This window comes from Diospyros lotus, chromosome 7 (assembly GCF_014633365.1).
Source record: "Diospyros lotus cultivar Yz01 chromosome 7, ASM1463336v1, whole genome shotgun sequence".
In the NCBI taxonomy this organism is placed as follows: domain Eukaryota; kingdom Viridiplantae; phylum Streptophyta; class Magnoliopsida; order Ericales; family Ebenaceae; genus Diospyros; species Diospyros lotus.
Genome location: NC_068344.1, coordinates 34,396,369 through 34,412,599, shown reverse-complemented (window position 1 = coordinate 34,412,599; position 16,231 = coordinate 34,396,369). Strand labels below are relative to the sequence as shown.

At 36.9% G+C, this 16,231-nt stretch overlaps 2 protein-coding genes across 3 annotated transcripts; one reads left to right on the top strand and one right to left on the bottom strand.

Moving 5' to 3' along the window:
* Nucleotides 1-1,110: 1,110 nt before the first annotated feature.
* Nucleotides 1,111-5,264, top strand: LOC127806078 (uncharacterized). 2 transcript variants are annotated; one of them, XM_052343074.1, is made up of 8 exons: nucleotides 1,111-1,564; nucleotides 2,869-3,006; nucleotides 3,127-3,195; nucleotides 3,276-3,347; nucleotides 3,585-3,667; nucleotides 3,760-3,891; nucleotides 4,071-4,284; nucleotides 4,410-5,019. In XM_052343074.1, exons 1-8 carry the CDS (start codon nucleotides 1,145-1,147, stop codon nucleotides 4,443-4,445), a joined length of 1,164 nt encoding a protein of 387 aa, XP_052199034.1. In that variant the 5' UTR covers nucleotides 1,111-1,144; the 3' UTR covers nucleotides 4,446-5,019. The 2 variants fall into 2 exon arrangements, with proteins under 2 accessions (XP_052199034.1, XP_052199033.1); XM_052343073.1 differs by lacking the exon at nucleotides 4,410-5,019 and adding an exon at nucleotides 5,042-5,264 and having other exon boundaries at nucleotides 1,116-1,564.
* A 300-nt stretch (nucleotides 5,265-5,564) lies between these two features.
* LOC127806079 (probable histone H2A variant 3) lies at nucleotides 5,565-15,985 on the bottom strand. Its single transcript, XM_052343075.1, has 2 exons — nucleotides 15,740-15,985; nucleotides 5,565-6,048 (listed from the first exon to the last, which is right to left on the bottom strand). Exons 1-2 carry the CDS (start codon nucleotides 15,851-15,853, stop codon nucleotides 5,752-5,754), a joined length of 411 nt encoding a protein of 136 aa, XP_052199035.1. The 5' UTR covers nucleotides 15,854-15,985; the 3' UTR covers nucleotides 5,565-5,751.
* Nucleotides 15,986-16,231: the final 246 nt, after the last annotated feature.

The window sequence follows — 16,231 nt, the reverse complement described above, 5'->3', positions numbered from 1 at the left end:
TTGAGCAATGTTGAATTCCATGAGCCGCAAAAGCCAATCACATCGGGAGAGGAAAGGAAAAGCAAAGCAAATGTTCATATGGAACATATATAGCATAGAAGCTTGATGGAAAGTTGCCCAAAGAAGCAGTATCTGCACCGTATTTAAACAATTAGGGGAAACTGTTAACTGTGTGCATGTATGGACATAGCAGTAGTACTTAGTTATTTGAACTTTTCTAGTAAAATATGTTAAACATTAAGTATTAGAGAGCTGATGAAGATGATATCACGATAACATCTCTAATCTAAGCATTAGTGTAATATATAGTTGTATAAAGTGTGCATATATATATGTATATATGTATATATTCTACTGAGTTGTATTGCATAACGTATGCATTACTAATCATTTAACCATGACGACTATATGATGATATAAACCCATTACAAGTAATTGGTGGTTATTGCTTGTTTTTATTAGAGTGGAAAGAAGGACGAAATGAACAGAGTGATGGTCGTGGATGGCAGAGCTTGTGGGACACAGAGTGGTGCATGGCTTTCCCATGGAGGGGTGTGGCCAGGGCTCTACAGGAGTGTGGAGGCATGTGGCCCGCCCAGGCACATCCCCCATGCATATATGGATGCTATAATTGCCACTTCTTTTCACAAAAATAATATTCAATCAAAAGAAATTGAGTTGGGAGTCATATTTTATATAAATTTATGAGACCCTTTATCATGTTTAATTGGGGGTTTTAAGGGCAGATAGGGTCACAGTGTGGTTATAATTATAATAATCTTGTAAGGTTTTGTGGATGCCATTTAACAAAGCTATTTTGGCATATGATTAAATAAAAAATTGTGAATCATTGGATGCGTATAAGCTTGTATATAATAATCATATAATTTATTCATTGAAAAAGCAAAAGCAAAAGCAAAAGTGTTGATTTATATATAATTGCAAGACCCTAAAGGTATCATACTATTTTAATATTTTTTAAGAATATTATTTGACTCTGTAGTCTATGCCAAGAGGTGACACTAATTTTAGCAAATCTGGACCAATCATTTTCTGAGGCTATTAAAAAAAAAACCCACAATTCTCTTCTTACCAAAAATATAAAATAAAAATTTTGTTTTACCAAACAATTCCTAAGCAGATAATGGCCACCACTACTAGTCTTTCCGACCACATTTTCCGGCCCAGCACCAACGTCAGCGTCGGTCCCCGGAGGCTCACCGCCACGAAAACCGCCGGGCTTCCACTCCCTCCTCGCAGAACTTCCAGAGCTGGAACCTTGGCGGCCAAAACTGATAAAAAATTCAACTGGGTAGTGAGGCTGAGCTTGGCGGAGCGAAGCCCGCCAAGATCAACGGTGGACGTGAAACGGCTGGTGGATTTCTTGTACGAGGACCTTCCGCACCTCTTCGATGATCAGGGCATTGATCGGACGGCTTACGATGAACGGGTCAAGTTCAGGGACCCGATTACGAAACATGATTCGATTAATGGGTACCTCTTTAATATTGCTCTCTTGAAGAAGCTCTTCTCGCCTGATTTTCAGCTTCACTGGGTCAAACAGGTTTGCTTTCTTGTCATATAATCTCTACAGAATGATATTTTTATATGGCAAAGTAACAGTGGTATACATTTTAATATACTAAATTCAATTTTTTTAAGTTAATTTGATAGGTGCCCTTCATGGCCAACATTTTTTTGGTTCTATATCTGAGTTAATAAGTTTATTCTGTCTCATGTTTATTTACTTCTTTTGCAATTGTTTGAGATTTTCTCTCTCAAGTATTCTCTGCAATCCTGTGGAACTGAGCAAAGCTAGGAAGTTCAAGGATATGTTTCTGAGATCCTAACTAAAGGTTGGTTATTTGAAAAGAATGGCCATTGATTGATGTCCTAAAAGACAGGTTTTGATTTGAATAATTTTGACACTTGAGATGGGAAATCTAAATAATGAAGTCTATCAAAATAAGATGCCAGGACTTAACTCTGTCTTTGTTTGTTCTACTTGAAAAAGTATCCATTGATCTTTATCGTACAAGCAAAATAAAATCAAGCATTATCTTTTTGTGATATTTTGTTGGAGCGAGGCTTGTATAACCTATTGAAGATGTGTGAAACACGATTTAGAATATAGTATGGTTAGGTGGAAAAAAAGAACAATAAATTTTTCTGCAAGGAGTGTAGATGGAATTGAACAAATATTTAACAAAAAGGGTAGAGGAAGACTAAGAAAAAAACTTGATGAGAGGCTCTTAGTTATGATATAAGTTATAAGGGTTTTTACAGAAGATAAAATTATAGATCAAAATGGTTGGCGAGCTAAACTTCTTATAGTCAACCCCACATAGTGGGATTAAAGCTTGATATGTTGCTCTTGTTGTATGACTTATTATAAAAGAGATACACCGTCCTCTAGGTCAAATGACCCACTAGGCTCAAGGCAATGTATATTGTTTGTTTTGTAGGGGGTATCTGGATACATAAACTAGGTTTGCTTGGGTTTCAATGCATATGTGGTATCATTGATATGCTCTTCTGGGCCATATAAATCTTGCCTTATCCTGCCATTGAGTTTCTTGTGGGTTTTTATCAATATTTCCTGGCATGTTTTCATATTGGTTCAGGGATGTGATACAATTTGATGGTTACTTTAGCAAATGGATTTTATCTGATTCTTCTGAGCTAATTGCACTTTCTGAGTAGGTCTCTTCGAAATGAAGCTGTATTGTATCTTCCCTGCATAGCTACTGCTTAAAAAGAATCTAACAAAGTCATTTTGAATATCTGCTTTATGATGTTGGGAGAGAGATTCAGAAGCTCAAAAATTCAATATGAATTTTGCATCTTCAATTGATTTAGTTGCTATAGACAGGGCCTTTTGAGATAACCACAAGATGGACCATGGTAATGAGGTTCATTTTGTTGCCATGGAAACCAGAGCTGATTTTCACAGGGACTTCAATTATGGGTATCAATCCGGAGACCGAGAAGTTCTGCAGCCATGTGGTAATTTCCCCCTATATCATTACAGAAATTAAAACAATACCATATTAGCAATTAACTTTTTTTAACCTATCTTCTTTTTTTTTTCCTTTAATTTTGTATTTCCCTTCTCTGTTTTTGCAGGACTATTGGGATTCCATAGAAAATAACGACTATTTCTCTTTAGAGGGACTACGGGATGTATTTAAGCAGGTAGTTTCCTTAAATTTTGAAAATTTATCTCTCTTATTGATATCTTTTCTTATAGAATTTTGTGAGAGCAATTCTTGCAGCTACGGATTTACAAGACTCCCGACTTAGAATCTCCCAGATATGAGATCCTGAAGAGGACTGCGAACTATGAGGTAAGGATTATTGCATCTTATGCTTCTACTGTATGTGCAATGATAATGGTCTAAATTGAAGTCAACATTATGATCAATATTTAAACTAAGTTATTTGAACTGGCAAGGGAAGCTCTTAATGAGAAAGTTAGTCGTGCTGCTAATATCGCCTATCATGTTCACGATTCTTCAGAAATTCTAATGTGTAAATAAAGGTACAGCATAGGCTTGATTAGAGTTTCATAAATATTTGTGCAGATCAGGAAGTATTCCCCATTTATTGTTGTAGAAACAGATGGGGACAAGCTTTCTGGCTCAACTGGCTTTAATGCTGTAGCTGGGTAAGCATGCTTGCAATTGTTCCTCTCTTTCTCTTTTGAGATGTCTTCATCTTTTTTACCTTAAATTTTGATATTTAATCCTATATGTGAAGGTATATCTTTGGGAAGAACTCCTCAGAGGAGAAAATACCCATGACGACCCCTGTCTTCACCCAGACATTTGACAATCAAATGTCTAAAGTCTCCATCCAGATAGTTCTTCCATCTGAGAAAGAAATAAGCAGGTGAACTTTATTCTTGAGTTTAGGTTCTCAAACTTATAAAAATGAAACTACTTGAAGTAGTTTTTACAATTTCTGTCTAGTATAGCAGAGAAGATTGGAAAGTGCTTGAGATAAAATTCCTTTCTTTCCATTAAGTTTACACATGGAATAACACAAGAAAATGTGTTTTTGCCCAACAGTTTGCCAGATCCTAATCAAGAAACAGTTAACCTAAGAAAAGTGGAAGGAGGGATTGCAGCAGTAACAAAGTTCAGTGGGAAGCCTATAGAGGATATTGTTCGTGAAAAAGAGAAAACACTACGTGCTAGTCTTATGAGGGATGGACTCAGACCTAAAACGGGTTGTTTGCTTGCTCGCTACAATGATCCTGGTCGAACTTGGAGTTTTACGATGGTATGACAGAAGAGTCCCATTCATGTATATGGTTTTGACTTCCATATTTTTAATATTTTCTTCTATTTCCTCACTTGGAAACTGCATCAAACTTTGAATATCTAATCTCGAATTCTTTCATGTAGGGGAGAAAATATTCTAGCAGTAGGAGTAGCTCTTGACAGATACTAAAATTAAGGAAACAGAACAAGTAAATGACTGTAAGATATATGTGCTTTTATGTCCAACAACTTCTAATTATGCTCAAGCCATTTATCTCGGTACAAAACTCTCTCAAATAGATAATAATCTTGAACCCCATTTGGCAGCTAGACGACAACAAACTGTAAGTTGAAAATTTTCCCCTCATTAAGTTTAAATTGAAGTAGTACCATATCCTGGATTTCCTCTCTATCCTTTTATCTTTTATATACTGCTAATTCAGCAGCAAAATTGCCCTTTAAAATCCTATTTAGATTTTTATTTTTATTTTTGTTCTTCCTTCTTGATATGTACATACCTTATTGCATCTTTCAAAGAAGCAAGTTCTGTTTTACTTGCTTTAGTGCGTGTAATTTCAATTCTCTTGTCTCTGTCATGAAAGGTGGTTGTTATTCTTTGAAATTTCTACTTAGATTTGTAAGAAATTTGTCATGATGATGATACTGCGAGATGTTAAATTCTTCTTGAAATTCAGTTTCTCCATTGCCCTTCAGATTTCCTATTTCCTTAGTTGCTGATGTCATCATCTTTTTTCTCTTAATGGTTCGCATTGAAGAGGAATGAAGTGCTTACATGGCTGGAGGAGTTCTCATTGGATTAGCTTTCTACTGCATCTTCACCAACTGTTCTCTTTCAGCTGATGTCTGGTTGGTGCAGCAGTATGCAGTAATATTAGGAATGGATATAAATTTATTAACTTGTAAATGGAACTTGATCACTCTCTCACTATACTTGTGAAAAAATTGCGCAGAAAGACCTACGTCTAGGATTTTGAAATCTTTCTCATCCCATTGGAAGCATGATCGTTTTGGCCTCTCATTGCATGGCTATAAGTTCAAAATCCAAAATTCCAGAGATATTGAGGACATATCTCTTGTCTGATAATAACAATTTTTGAAGCCGCTAAAAACATTTTCATTGACAAAAGTTCTCAAAGAAGCTCATGAAATACAGTTTTCATGAGTTTGTCTTATTTTAAGACAGTTATCCTCAAGTTCATGGCTATACCACAGCTTCCATTGTTCGAAATCATCTATGTGATGTCCAATGTTGCAGCTGTCTTCTGATCAAATAATGAATTGGTGAATGCTCAAATGTACTGACAGAATTCATCCAACTAATGTGCAATGACAGTAAATAGACACAGAACCATATGCATAACTAAAGAAAAACCTAAGAGTAGTAGCACAGCAGATAGCTTAGTTACATAAGGGTGAAAAGAAGTTTCACAGTTTCAGGTAAAAGAGAGCAAGCTCAATTCTTAACCTACTCCTTGGAGGATTTGTTGATGAGGGACTTGTGGATGTGAGGAATGACACCTCCCCCAGCTATGGTGCCCTTGATGAGGGTATCAAGCTCCTCATCACCCCGAATCGCAAGCTGCAAGTGTCGGGGCGTGATACGTTTCACCTTCAGATCTTTGCTGGCATTGCCAGCCAGCTCGAGAACCTCGGCAGTCAGATACTCCAAGATAGCAGCGGTGTAGACAGCAGCAGTGCCTCCCACTCTGCCATGGGCTGTGGTCCTCGATTTCAGCAGGCGATGGATACGACCGACTGGAAACTGCGTTTTCAATCAGAAACAGAGAGTTACATAGTGGCAAAGAGCCAGCCTGTTCAGCTAACCTTGGTATGCCGTCCTTGGAAGTTGAAAGTTCTATACAAAAAGGCATTCCCCAGGATCCCCTCTTTCTGAAGGTTGGGAGAAGACATATTTGTACTCAGGCTTCCCCTCTTTCGGAAGATTGCTTCCACAGCTCCAACCCCGCAAAATATTTATAAGCAATACAGAATTCATTGTAACATCACAATCAAAATGTATAGAACCTTCATCAGTGTGACCTTCTCTAACCATGGCTACAGCCATATTAATGGCCTAACATGTCCCTAGGTTTCTTAGAGAGGCAAAAACCAATTCTAAATGAACTTTCACATAACAGGGTCATAATCAACAGGCTGACAGATTAGATGAAAAGAAATGAATAATCAACAGAATTATTATAGAAGAACATGAGAGCTACTTGAGAAACAGTTACAAGATGATAATGGAGAAGCAAGCCAAAAGAACTAATTTCCTTCAATATAAATTCCCACTCATATATATGTTTTCTTTTGGGGATATTCAGGAAGAAGTTAGGATAAATCAATCTTGGAAAAGAAGATGAGTTGAGAAGTTCATAAAAATAATAAGAATCAAAGGCATCTAAACCTGTTGCTCACTGCCCAAAATGATTTTTTTTTAATACGAAACCTAAAATTTTTTGTTTCAAAGTCCAGATAAACAACCATCAGGTTTTTATTACATTAGCGTTTCCTAGGGCGGAAAGTGGAGTTAGCATCCTTTCCTTCTCAAGGCCACACAGTGCTGCTTATAAACCTGAATGGTTGCACTTTGCAGCCGATAGGACAATTTTATGTCATTCAATGGGAAATGAACAGCATCAGAATCTGTTCAAGATAAGAAAACTCCCTGAACAAAAATCAACGGCTTAGTTTTGAAGTATCCTGTGCTAATCAAAGAAGGACAAATTACACAAGCATGCAAAGATCTGTTTACATGTTTTGAACACAGGGCACCCAGGTCAAATTGGAGCTGACTTACCATTGCTATAAGATACACATTCCTACCCTCTATAGGTCTAAAGTTTTGATTTACTGACGGGCTAGTGGATTTGATTTCAGCAATTAAAAGAGTATGATTTGGACCAAGACTTGATCAGATTCAGTATTTACAAAGTCAAAAGATCCTAGAACTTGTAAGGAACGATTTCAAACTACAAAAAGTAAAGGGAGGTTTTAGAAACAATCCCTAAAAGAGTTTAAGATGGGAAAGCTTATAAAAACAATATACTTCCCAAATCCCCTTTACACTTTCCTAGGTTGGCCAATAAAAATACAAAAAACTACTACTCCAGCACACACATATTAATTTCAACTTCAAATCCATGCAACAAAATTGTATCCTAAAAAGTTTGCCCAAGCTTCTATTATTTCATGTTTCAGGTTCAGGATAATCTGAAATCTAGCATTGATAATCTTAACTGTGTAATGAAACAACACCCTGAGGGGAATCTCTATAAATGATCTTCTTCTCAAAAAAGAGAAAAGGCCTTTTTATCTGTAACTTGATACATGCATCATAGAAAAAAAATAAATAAAAGGGTCAACAAAGATTCAATCATATTCCCTGTTAATTCAAAATTCTGACAATCAAGATATTCTACAAAATCCAAAATCTAGTTCCATTCATCAAAAGAATTCTACTTATGTTTCCCCAAAATTAACTACATTCAAACCAAGTGTTTTCTTTCTTCAATTCCTCAAAAAACCCAATTCATGTCCTGGAATCGCAGCACCAAGGACCAAAAATCTCTAGCAAATATGCAATATATGAGATACGTTGCCTCTCCAACATTCCTCCATATGTGCACTAGTTCTAACATTAATTTGCAGCTTCATAATCTAATTATATTGTGGTATAGATATTTGGTTCTCAAGCAAGATTGACACAATCATTCCCAACTATCCATCTTCATTAAACCTCAAAATCCATTTCTCATTTTGCTAAATCAATTCAAATAACAATCTTTTACTCCAAAAACATCTAACGCGTTCATTCAACTAGATGCTTTCAGCACATAGGAGGCATTTTCCCAGAAACTCAAAAGTCCACCACTTCCAAAGACACTGCTCTCTCTTCCACTAACTTTTCAGGAGCTCAATCATTTCTCACCCCACAAACAATACAAATTCAAAGCTGCAGGTGTCTGGGAGAGATATGTTTCACCTCCAGATCCTAACCTGCATTGCCAGCCAGCTCCAATACCTCTGCAGTTAATTACTCCAAGATAGCTGCAGTGTAGACAGCAGCAGTGGCTCCGACTCTCCCATTGCAGTGGTCCTTATGGGTCCAACCAAATGGAAACTGCATGTTCAATGCAGCATTTTTTGTAGATATAGATTGTTCAATAGGAAAGATGAGTTACAGAGTGATTAGGAGCCTGTTCAGCTTGCCTTGGTATCCCAGCTTTGCATATTGAAATTTTTATAAAAAGGGGGGTTCAAGTGGACGAGGATCCCCACTTTGTGAGAATCAAGAAAGGGTCATATTCATATGTAGCATTCCCCTTGCTTTTTGGTAAGAGGCAGTTTCCACAACTCAAACCTGTCCCTAGTATCTTAGAGAAGCAGAAACCACTTCTAAATGAACCTTCACATAACAGTATCGTAATCAACAGGGTGACACATTGGATGAGAAGAATAAATAAATCAACAGATTTATTATAAGAGAATATGAGAAACAGATAAAAGAATGCATTTCAAGTTTTGATTTACTAACAGGGGCTACTAAATAAAATTGATTTCAGCAATTAAACAAACATGATTTGGAACAAGACAAGATCACAATCAGAATTTATCAAGCCAAAAGATTATGCCAGAACTTAAAAGGAATGATTTCAAGCTACAAAGTAAAGGAAATATCTAAAAGCAATTCCTATAAGAGTTTAAGATTCACAAAGTTTATAAAAACAACATATTTTCCCAAATCCCCTTTCTTTAATCTGTACTTTCCTAGATAGGCCAATACAACTCTTAACAACTACCTTGCCCAGCACAAATTAAAATCAACTTCAATTCCATGCACCAAACTGTATACTAAAATGTGTGTATGAGCTTCTATTATTTCATGGTTCAGGTTCAGGATCATACGAACGCTAGCATAGATCATCTTATCTGCTAGAGCATTGCATAATTAGCAACACCCACAAAGGAATCTCTAAAAATGCTCTACTTATCAAAATTCATACAACCCACCACAATAGAGGGGTGGAAAAAAAAGGAGAATGTCTTTATCTGTAACTTGGTGTGTGCATAGAAGAAAGAAAGCCAAAGGGTTACCAAAGATTCACACAATCATTCCCCATTAATTCAATTTTTTTTTTTTTTATCTATTCTAGATATTCTACAAAATCCAATTCAATGATTAATCCAGTCCACCAGGGATGCATCCATACAAAATAGCCAAAGAAGGATTCTATCTATTCATTTAATGAAACCAAAAAAACAGTGTCACCATTTCTGAGGAATGGCAGTTCCATTCATCAGAGAATTTCTGTTTACGTTTTATTGAAATATTTGCTTAAGGATTAGACTAGGGCTCAGTAGTATAGTGTTAGTTAGAAGTAGTTAGAATAAATCTTCTAGAAGCATGTAAATCAGGGGCAGTCTTGTAATAGCAGTAGGGGTTATTTCAATCTTGTAATTCTTGCCCTCTATGTTCTATAAATAGAAGGGCGTGAGGGTCTCTTATATCTTTAGGTTTTGCGGTCTTTCTTGTGGGAAGAGTATGTGCTGTGTATAGGTGAGAGTAAAGGGTTTTTCTTTGTAATCTCTGGTTAGTTCTTGGTCTGGTAATTGGGCTGAGGGTGTGCGAACAGCATGTGTAATCTTGTATTCCGTTTTCAAGATAGTGAAAGCAAGGTCATATCAGTCTGGATGTAGGATCTTTTTAAGAGTTCCGAACTAGGATAAATCCTCTTGTTGTTGTGTGAGTGTTTGTGATTTGATGTTGTGTTCTTGTATCTTTCTGGTATCGGTTCTGAGTTAAGTAGTGAAGGGTTGTGTTCAGCTGTGAGAGGAAATCGTGTGTGTGTGTTTTAGCAAGATCTATTTCAACACATTTCCCCAAAATTAACCACAATCAAACCAAACTTTTTCTTTCTTTATTTTCTCACAATCATCCCTCTTCTAGAATGCATAATGTCCTTCAATTCCTCAAAAAACTCAATACACATCAACTCTCCAACATTCCTCCATATCTAGTTCTAACATTAATTTGCACCCTCCTACTCTAATTATCAATTGTAGTATAGATATTTGGTTCTCAGGAAAGATTTACACAATCATTCCCAACTATCCATCTTCACCAAACCTCAAAATCCATTTCTCATTTTTGCTAAATCAATTCAAATGACAATCTTTTAACCCCAAAACATCAATCACAACCCCAAGGATCCCTCAAGGATATGTCAAGGTCTCGGTCCTGACAAGGTAATTCTCCTCGAGTGAGGGGAATTTGGGTAGGAATGAAGAGAGAAAGAGAGAGGGAGAAACAGGAGAGAGAAAGTGAAACAGAGGGAAATTGAGAGATAGAGAAGGAATTTAAAGTTTGTCAAAGAATTAATCGATGCTTTTATTGGCAGGGAAAGCCCCTTTATATAGGCCCATCCTTCGCCAATCATTGGCAGTTGCATGTTAACAATCGGTGGTTATTTCCCAACCATATTAACAATCTACCCAACCACCTAACTGCCCCTTCAACCGTTTAACACCCTACTGTTACTTGTTACAACTGCCAAACCACTGTTACAACCCCCATATAACCATCTCAACCCTCTAACCACCAATTAACCACCGTAGGGTCCTAACAGGATATAGTAGTAGTTACGCATTATATGTAATTCTCTTTAATTGTACTTTGTTGTAGTAGTTTGTACCCTTTCAATTGTATAGGATAGAACAGCCTATAAATAAGCTAGATCAATTAGAGAATGTCATGTTGTTGAATGATGTTGAATTTTGATTTCCCTCTCAATTGTTCTGATCTCTCTCTCAATTCTCTCTCTTTCTTTGTTCTGTCTGCATTTCTCCCTCTATCATTGTTGTTATCTCCCTCTTTTTTAGTTTAATTCTCCCTCCATTTTGTCTAATTTTCCCTCGGTTCCTCCTTCCTAAATTCCAATCTAAACTCTAGGATCATGACAATTGGTATCAGAGTGATGGATTCTTGGACTACTAATTTGATAGCTTTGATCTATTAGAGATGGCAGACGAAACTAGAATGAAACAATTGGAGGCACAGGTTAACCAAGTTAAGTCTGTGGTCTGCAAAACTGAATTGAGGCATTGGAAGAAGGATCAAGTAAGCATCACAAAGCAATTCAATCATTGGAAAACAAGTTAGTTACTTCGATAGATGGACTGACTAAGACTCGATGGGTTCTTGCGGATGTTTTCTAAAATTCCGCAAATCAACTTACCGGGAAACTTTCCATCGAAGGAGAATCCTGATCTAATTCTAGAAGATAATGAGTCCCCATTAAAAGAAGATGAACAATCTACCAAAGCTATACAAGAAAGCTTGAATGTTGAATCTCCATCCTGAGATGGAAATGTTAATATTTATCAACCTATTCCTTTTCCCTATTCAACAGGGTTCAAGATATGTGATGGTTGTAACACTGAGATTGGTTATGGAAGATTCCTGAATTACATGGGTGCAATTTGGCATCCATGATGTTTTAGATGCCATGTAATCAACCAATTTGCGATTATGAGTTTTCCAAGTCTAGGAATTATCCTTATCACAAGTCTTGCTATAAGGAGCACTATCACCCAAAATGTGACGTCTACAAGCATTTTATACCCACAAATGCTGCTGGGTTAATTAAATATTGAGCACATCCTTTTTGGGTCCAAAAGTGCTATCCTTTCCATTAGCATGATGGGACTCCTCGGTGTTGTAGCTGTGTGTGAATGGAGCCAAGAGAAACAAGATATGTTGCCCTAGATGATGGCCGAAAGCTTTGCCTAGAGTGTCTCGACTCAGCAATAATGGATACTATTAAGTGTCAGCCCCTTTATCTTGATATACAAGAATTTTATGAAGAAATTGAAGTGGCTGATAAAATTTTCCTTGAAGATGCACCTAGATAACAATACCTAGGAATTTCTGCCAGATCTGCTAGCTCAATTTCCTTGAGTTGCTCAATTCCTTTGATTTTCTTGAGGACGAGAAAATTTTGAAGGGAATTATATTGAAGTTATCTCATTTTTCTCTCTATCTATTCTCTGTTTCCCTCTATTCTTCTCTCTATTTTCTCCCTGAATTCTCTCTATTCTCTGTTTCCATCTGTTCTTCTCCATGTTTTCTCCCTAAATCTTCTCATTTCTCCCTCTCTTTCTTTCTTCTTTCATGACTGTCAACTATAAATCGTAGATTCGAAACCTACGGTCCTAACAATGAAATTCAACAAGGAGATCTATGAGGATCATAATTTATATTTGCAAGAAGCTGATGAAGTAGCATTGGAAGAGGAGGAGTGCAATGAAGACAACTTTCATGCGGCTGATGAGAGGTATGCCTGTGACATCTATCCTAGGCTGGATCAAGTTCGTGACAGTCCACATGCAGTTAAAGAAGTTCTGATCAAACAATTCGGACCTGAACAATCTTACATTGGCTGATGAAGTCTTCAGAATAGGAATTTTGGACCTCTATACTCCAGAAAATTATTACAGGAGGTCTAACTCTAGATATGACTACATGAAGCTGGACCAAAGAAAGAAGCTAGAGGCAGAGGAAAGTCGTACTTCCTGTATGAAGGTCCAGGACATTACTGGAACTTGCAGATCAATTGGAGAAGAGAGCTTTATCATGGATATCTTTGAGGACTGCATTTTACATTTGCAAGAAAAGCAAAAGAGAATGAACATAAAAGTGAAGAGGAAGAGGCCTAGAAGGAGAAAGAAAGAAAGAGGGATAAATCAGATAGCAAAGGCAGGGATTGGATGAAGAACCATGGCCAATCACTGTAAGTTCTTGGGGACAAGAACTCTCTCAAGGAGGGAAAAATTATCACAACCCCAAGGATCCCTCAAGGATATAGTAGTAATTGTGTATTATATGCAATTCTCTTTAGTGGTACTTTGTTGTAGCAGTTTGTACCCTTTCAGTTGTATGGGATAGAACAGCCTATAAATAGGCTAGATCAATTAGAGAATGTCATGTTGCTGAATGATATTGAATTTTGATTTCCCTCTGAATTGTTCTAATCTCTCTCCCGATTCTCTCTCTTTCTCTGTCTCGTTTGCATTTCTCCCTCTATTCTTGTTGTTATCTCCCTCTCTTTCAGTCTAATTCTCCCTCCATTTTGTCTAATCTTCCCTCGGTTCCTTCCTAAATTCCAATCTAAACCCTAGGATAATGACAACATCCAACATGTTCTTTCCATTAGATGGTCTCAGAGCACAAGAGGCATTTTTCGTGAAACCCTAAAGTCCACCACTTCCTGAAGACACTACTCCACAATAACTTTTCATAAACTCAATCATTTCTCACCCCACAAACAATACAAAATCAAAGCTTGCATTGCACACATACATGTATATATAGAGATCAAGAACCTAAAGGTCGATATGAGAGGAGAGCAAGATTGCTTCTTCTTAACTTTGGCCTTGTCTTTGCTAGTGTTTGGGGTCTTCTCCATTGTCAAACCCTTTGATCCAAAGGGTTTGGGTGTTGTGTACCTAGGGTTTAGCCTAGGGTAGGATTGGAAATTGAGAGAAATCAGAGGGAAATTAGATGGAGAGGGAGGAAAATGCAGCAATAAATGGGGGAAGGATTACAAAGGAACAGTAAGGAGAGGGAATCAAAACAAAGAAGGGGAGAAATTAGAGAGAGCAAAGGGAAACGAGAGGAAGATTGGAAGAGAATTCTAGAGAGGGAAATTGAGGGAATTCATTCATCAATCAAAACATAATTCTTCCCATCCTTAGCTGTGGCTTATATATAGCCTAATAGCCTGCCCACATGCACCCATGTGCAATACAACAAAGAGTCTAACTGCCTATAGATAAGAACAAAGCCCTATAATAGAAAAAATGAAAGGAAATTACAATTATTGTGTATTGCGTGTAAGCTATCTACTAATATAATAACAATTATAGCCGTGGGGATCCTTGGGGTTGTGACAGACTGTAATTGCTTCTAAGAACCGGACTGCTCTGAAACCAATTTGTCAGGAACTCAAGCCTAACTATAACTCCTTTGATGAGAGAATTGAAAGAGAGGGAGAAATATAGAGAAAAAGGGAGAAGAATCAAACTGATTAAGAGGGAGAATTCAAATATATAAAGGATAATTTAGACAAGGAGTAGGGAGAAATAGAGATATCCAAGAGAAAGTAAGGGAGAATTGCAGAGAAAAAGGAAGATCTTTAATTCACAATACTCATAATGACTCTTGGCCATGTGGTTATAGCTTTATATATAAGTCATCCATAGATTTTAAGGGGCATTTACCACTTCTCCACTGCCAATAACTGCTCCCAAATGACTCCATAACCTCCTAAATCAATCCATAACCGGGAGTTACAATAATAACTAACTCATCTTGCAAAAATAAATTAAATTACTGTAAAAATAAATTAATTAATTGTCATGGTCGTGACATTTCGATATCTACTCAAGATATTCCATAGATTTCAAAATCTTTTTCAAGGATGAATCCAGTTGATAGGAGACATGTCATACAAAATAGCCAAAGATTTATTCTTTCTCTTCATTTTTGGGTTTTGGGGGGGGAGGGGGGGGGAGAGTTAACACCATTTGTAAGGAACAGAAGTTTCGTTCATCAATACAGTTCTGCTTAAGTTTCCTAAAAATTAACCACACTCAAACCATAAAAATCACAAACCAAGCCTTTTCTTTCTTTATTTCCTCAGACACTCACCAAAGCACCTACATAAAGGGGCACTTGGCCGCTCACTCCACTCAAATGAAGTTTGTCTCATCCCATCACTTAAGAGTAAACATAAAATAGAGAATGAGAGGTAAGATCAAACCCTTATCACATTAGTGATCATCCTTCAGGCAAAAAGAAGGATTAAAGATCAAGGTATCTCCTATTATATTTACATATATTTGATTAAGCATGCTCGTAATATTAGTTTGATTTATTTATTTTTAAAGTGTAGTTAAAGTTCCTATACTAATCTAAAAATGGAATCACAACGCCAAGGACCAAAATTTCTAGCAAATATGCAATGTACGAGATAAACCGACTATCCAGCATTCATGCACGTGAGCACTAGTTTTAACATGAATTCGCAGCCTCTTAGTCTAACGATCAATTTTAGTTCGGTTCTCAAGTAAAATCGACGCAATTATTCCCCTATCTTCACTAAACCTCATAACCCACATCCCATTTCACTGAATCAATTCGAATAACAATCTTTCAATCCCAAAAATTCTTTCAACTAAATGGTATCCGAACACAGGAGGGGCATTTTCCTAGAACCCCAAAAGTCCAGCCCTTCTCGAAGACGCTACTCTCTCCTCCACTCCAACTTTTCAGAGGCCCAAGACAATTTCAACCCTAGAAATAATACCAAATCGAAACTTGCACAGGTGTGTATACACCCACACACACACACATAAAAAGAGAGGGAGAGAGAGAGAGAGAGATGAAGCACCTGGAGGCCGGCGCGAGAGGAGCGAGAGGTCGGCTTCTTCTTGTCTTTGTCCTTGTCCTTGCTAGCGTTTGGGGTCTTCCCCATTATCAAACCCTTTGCCCCTTTTCCGGACATTCTCTCTTCTCTCCCTCTCGCGAATTCTTTCTCTGCCGGGTTCTCTTACGAATTCAGCTTTCTCTGAGACGAGTGAGAAAGAGAACAAAATCGTAAACTCATCCGCAGCAGCCCCTTCGCACGCTTCCAGTTCCGGAAATGATATATTTTTTTTTTTACTATTTATATTTATAGGAGTAAATTGCCTTTAAAACCAAATTTCTTATAATTTATTTTTGTTTTTAAAGGTCTTGCTATTTTTACTTTATACACCAACACCCCCCTAGTTAATTAAACTTAAGCTAGGTTTAATCCAAATCTTCTCTCGCTAATTAATTAGTAATTATAAAATATTTAAAAAAATATTAATGATAACCAATGATAGAGATTTAGAATTTA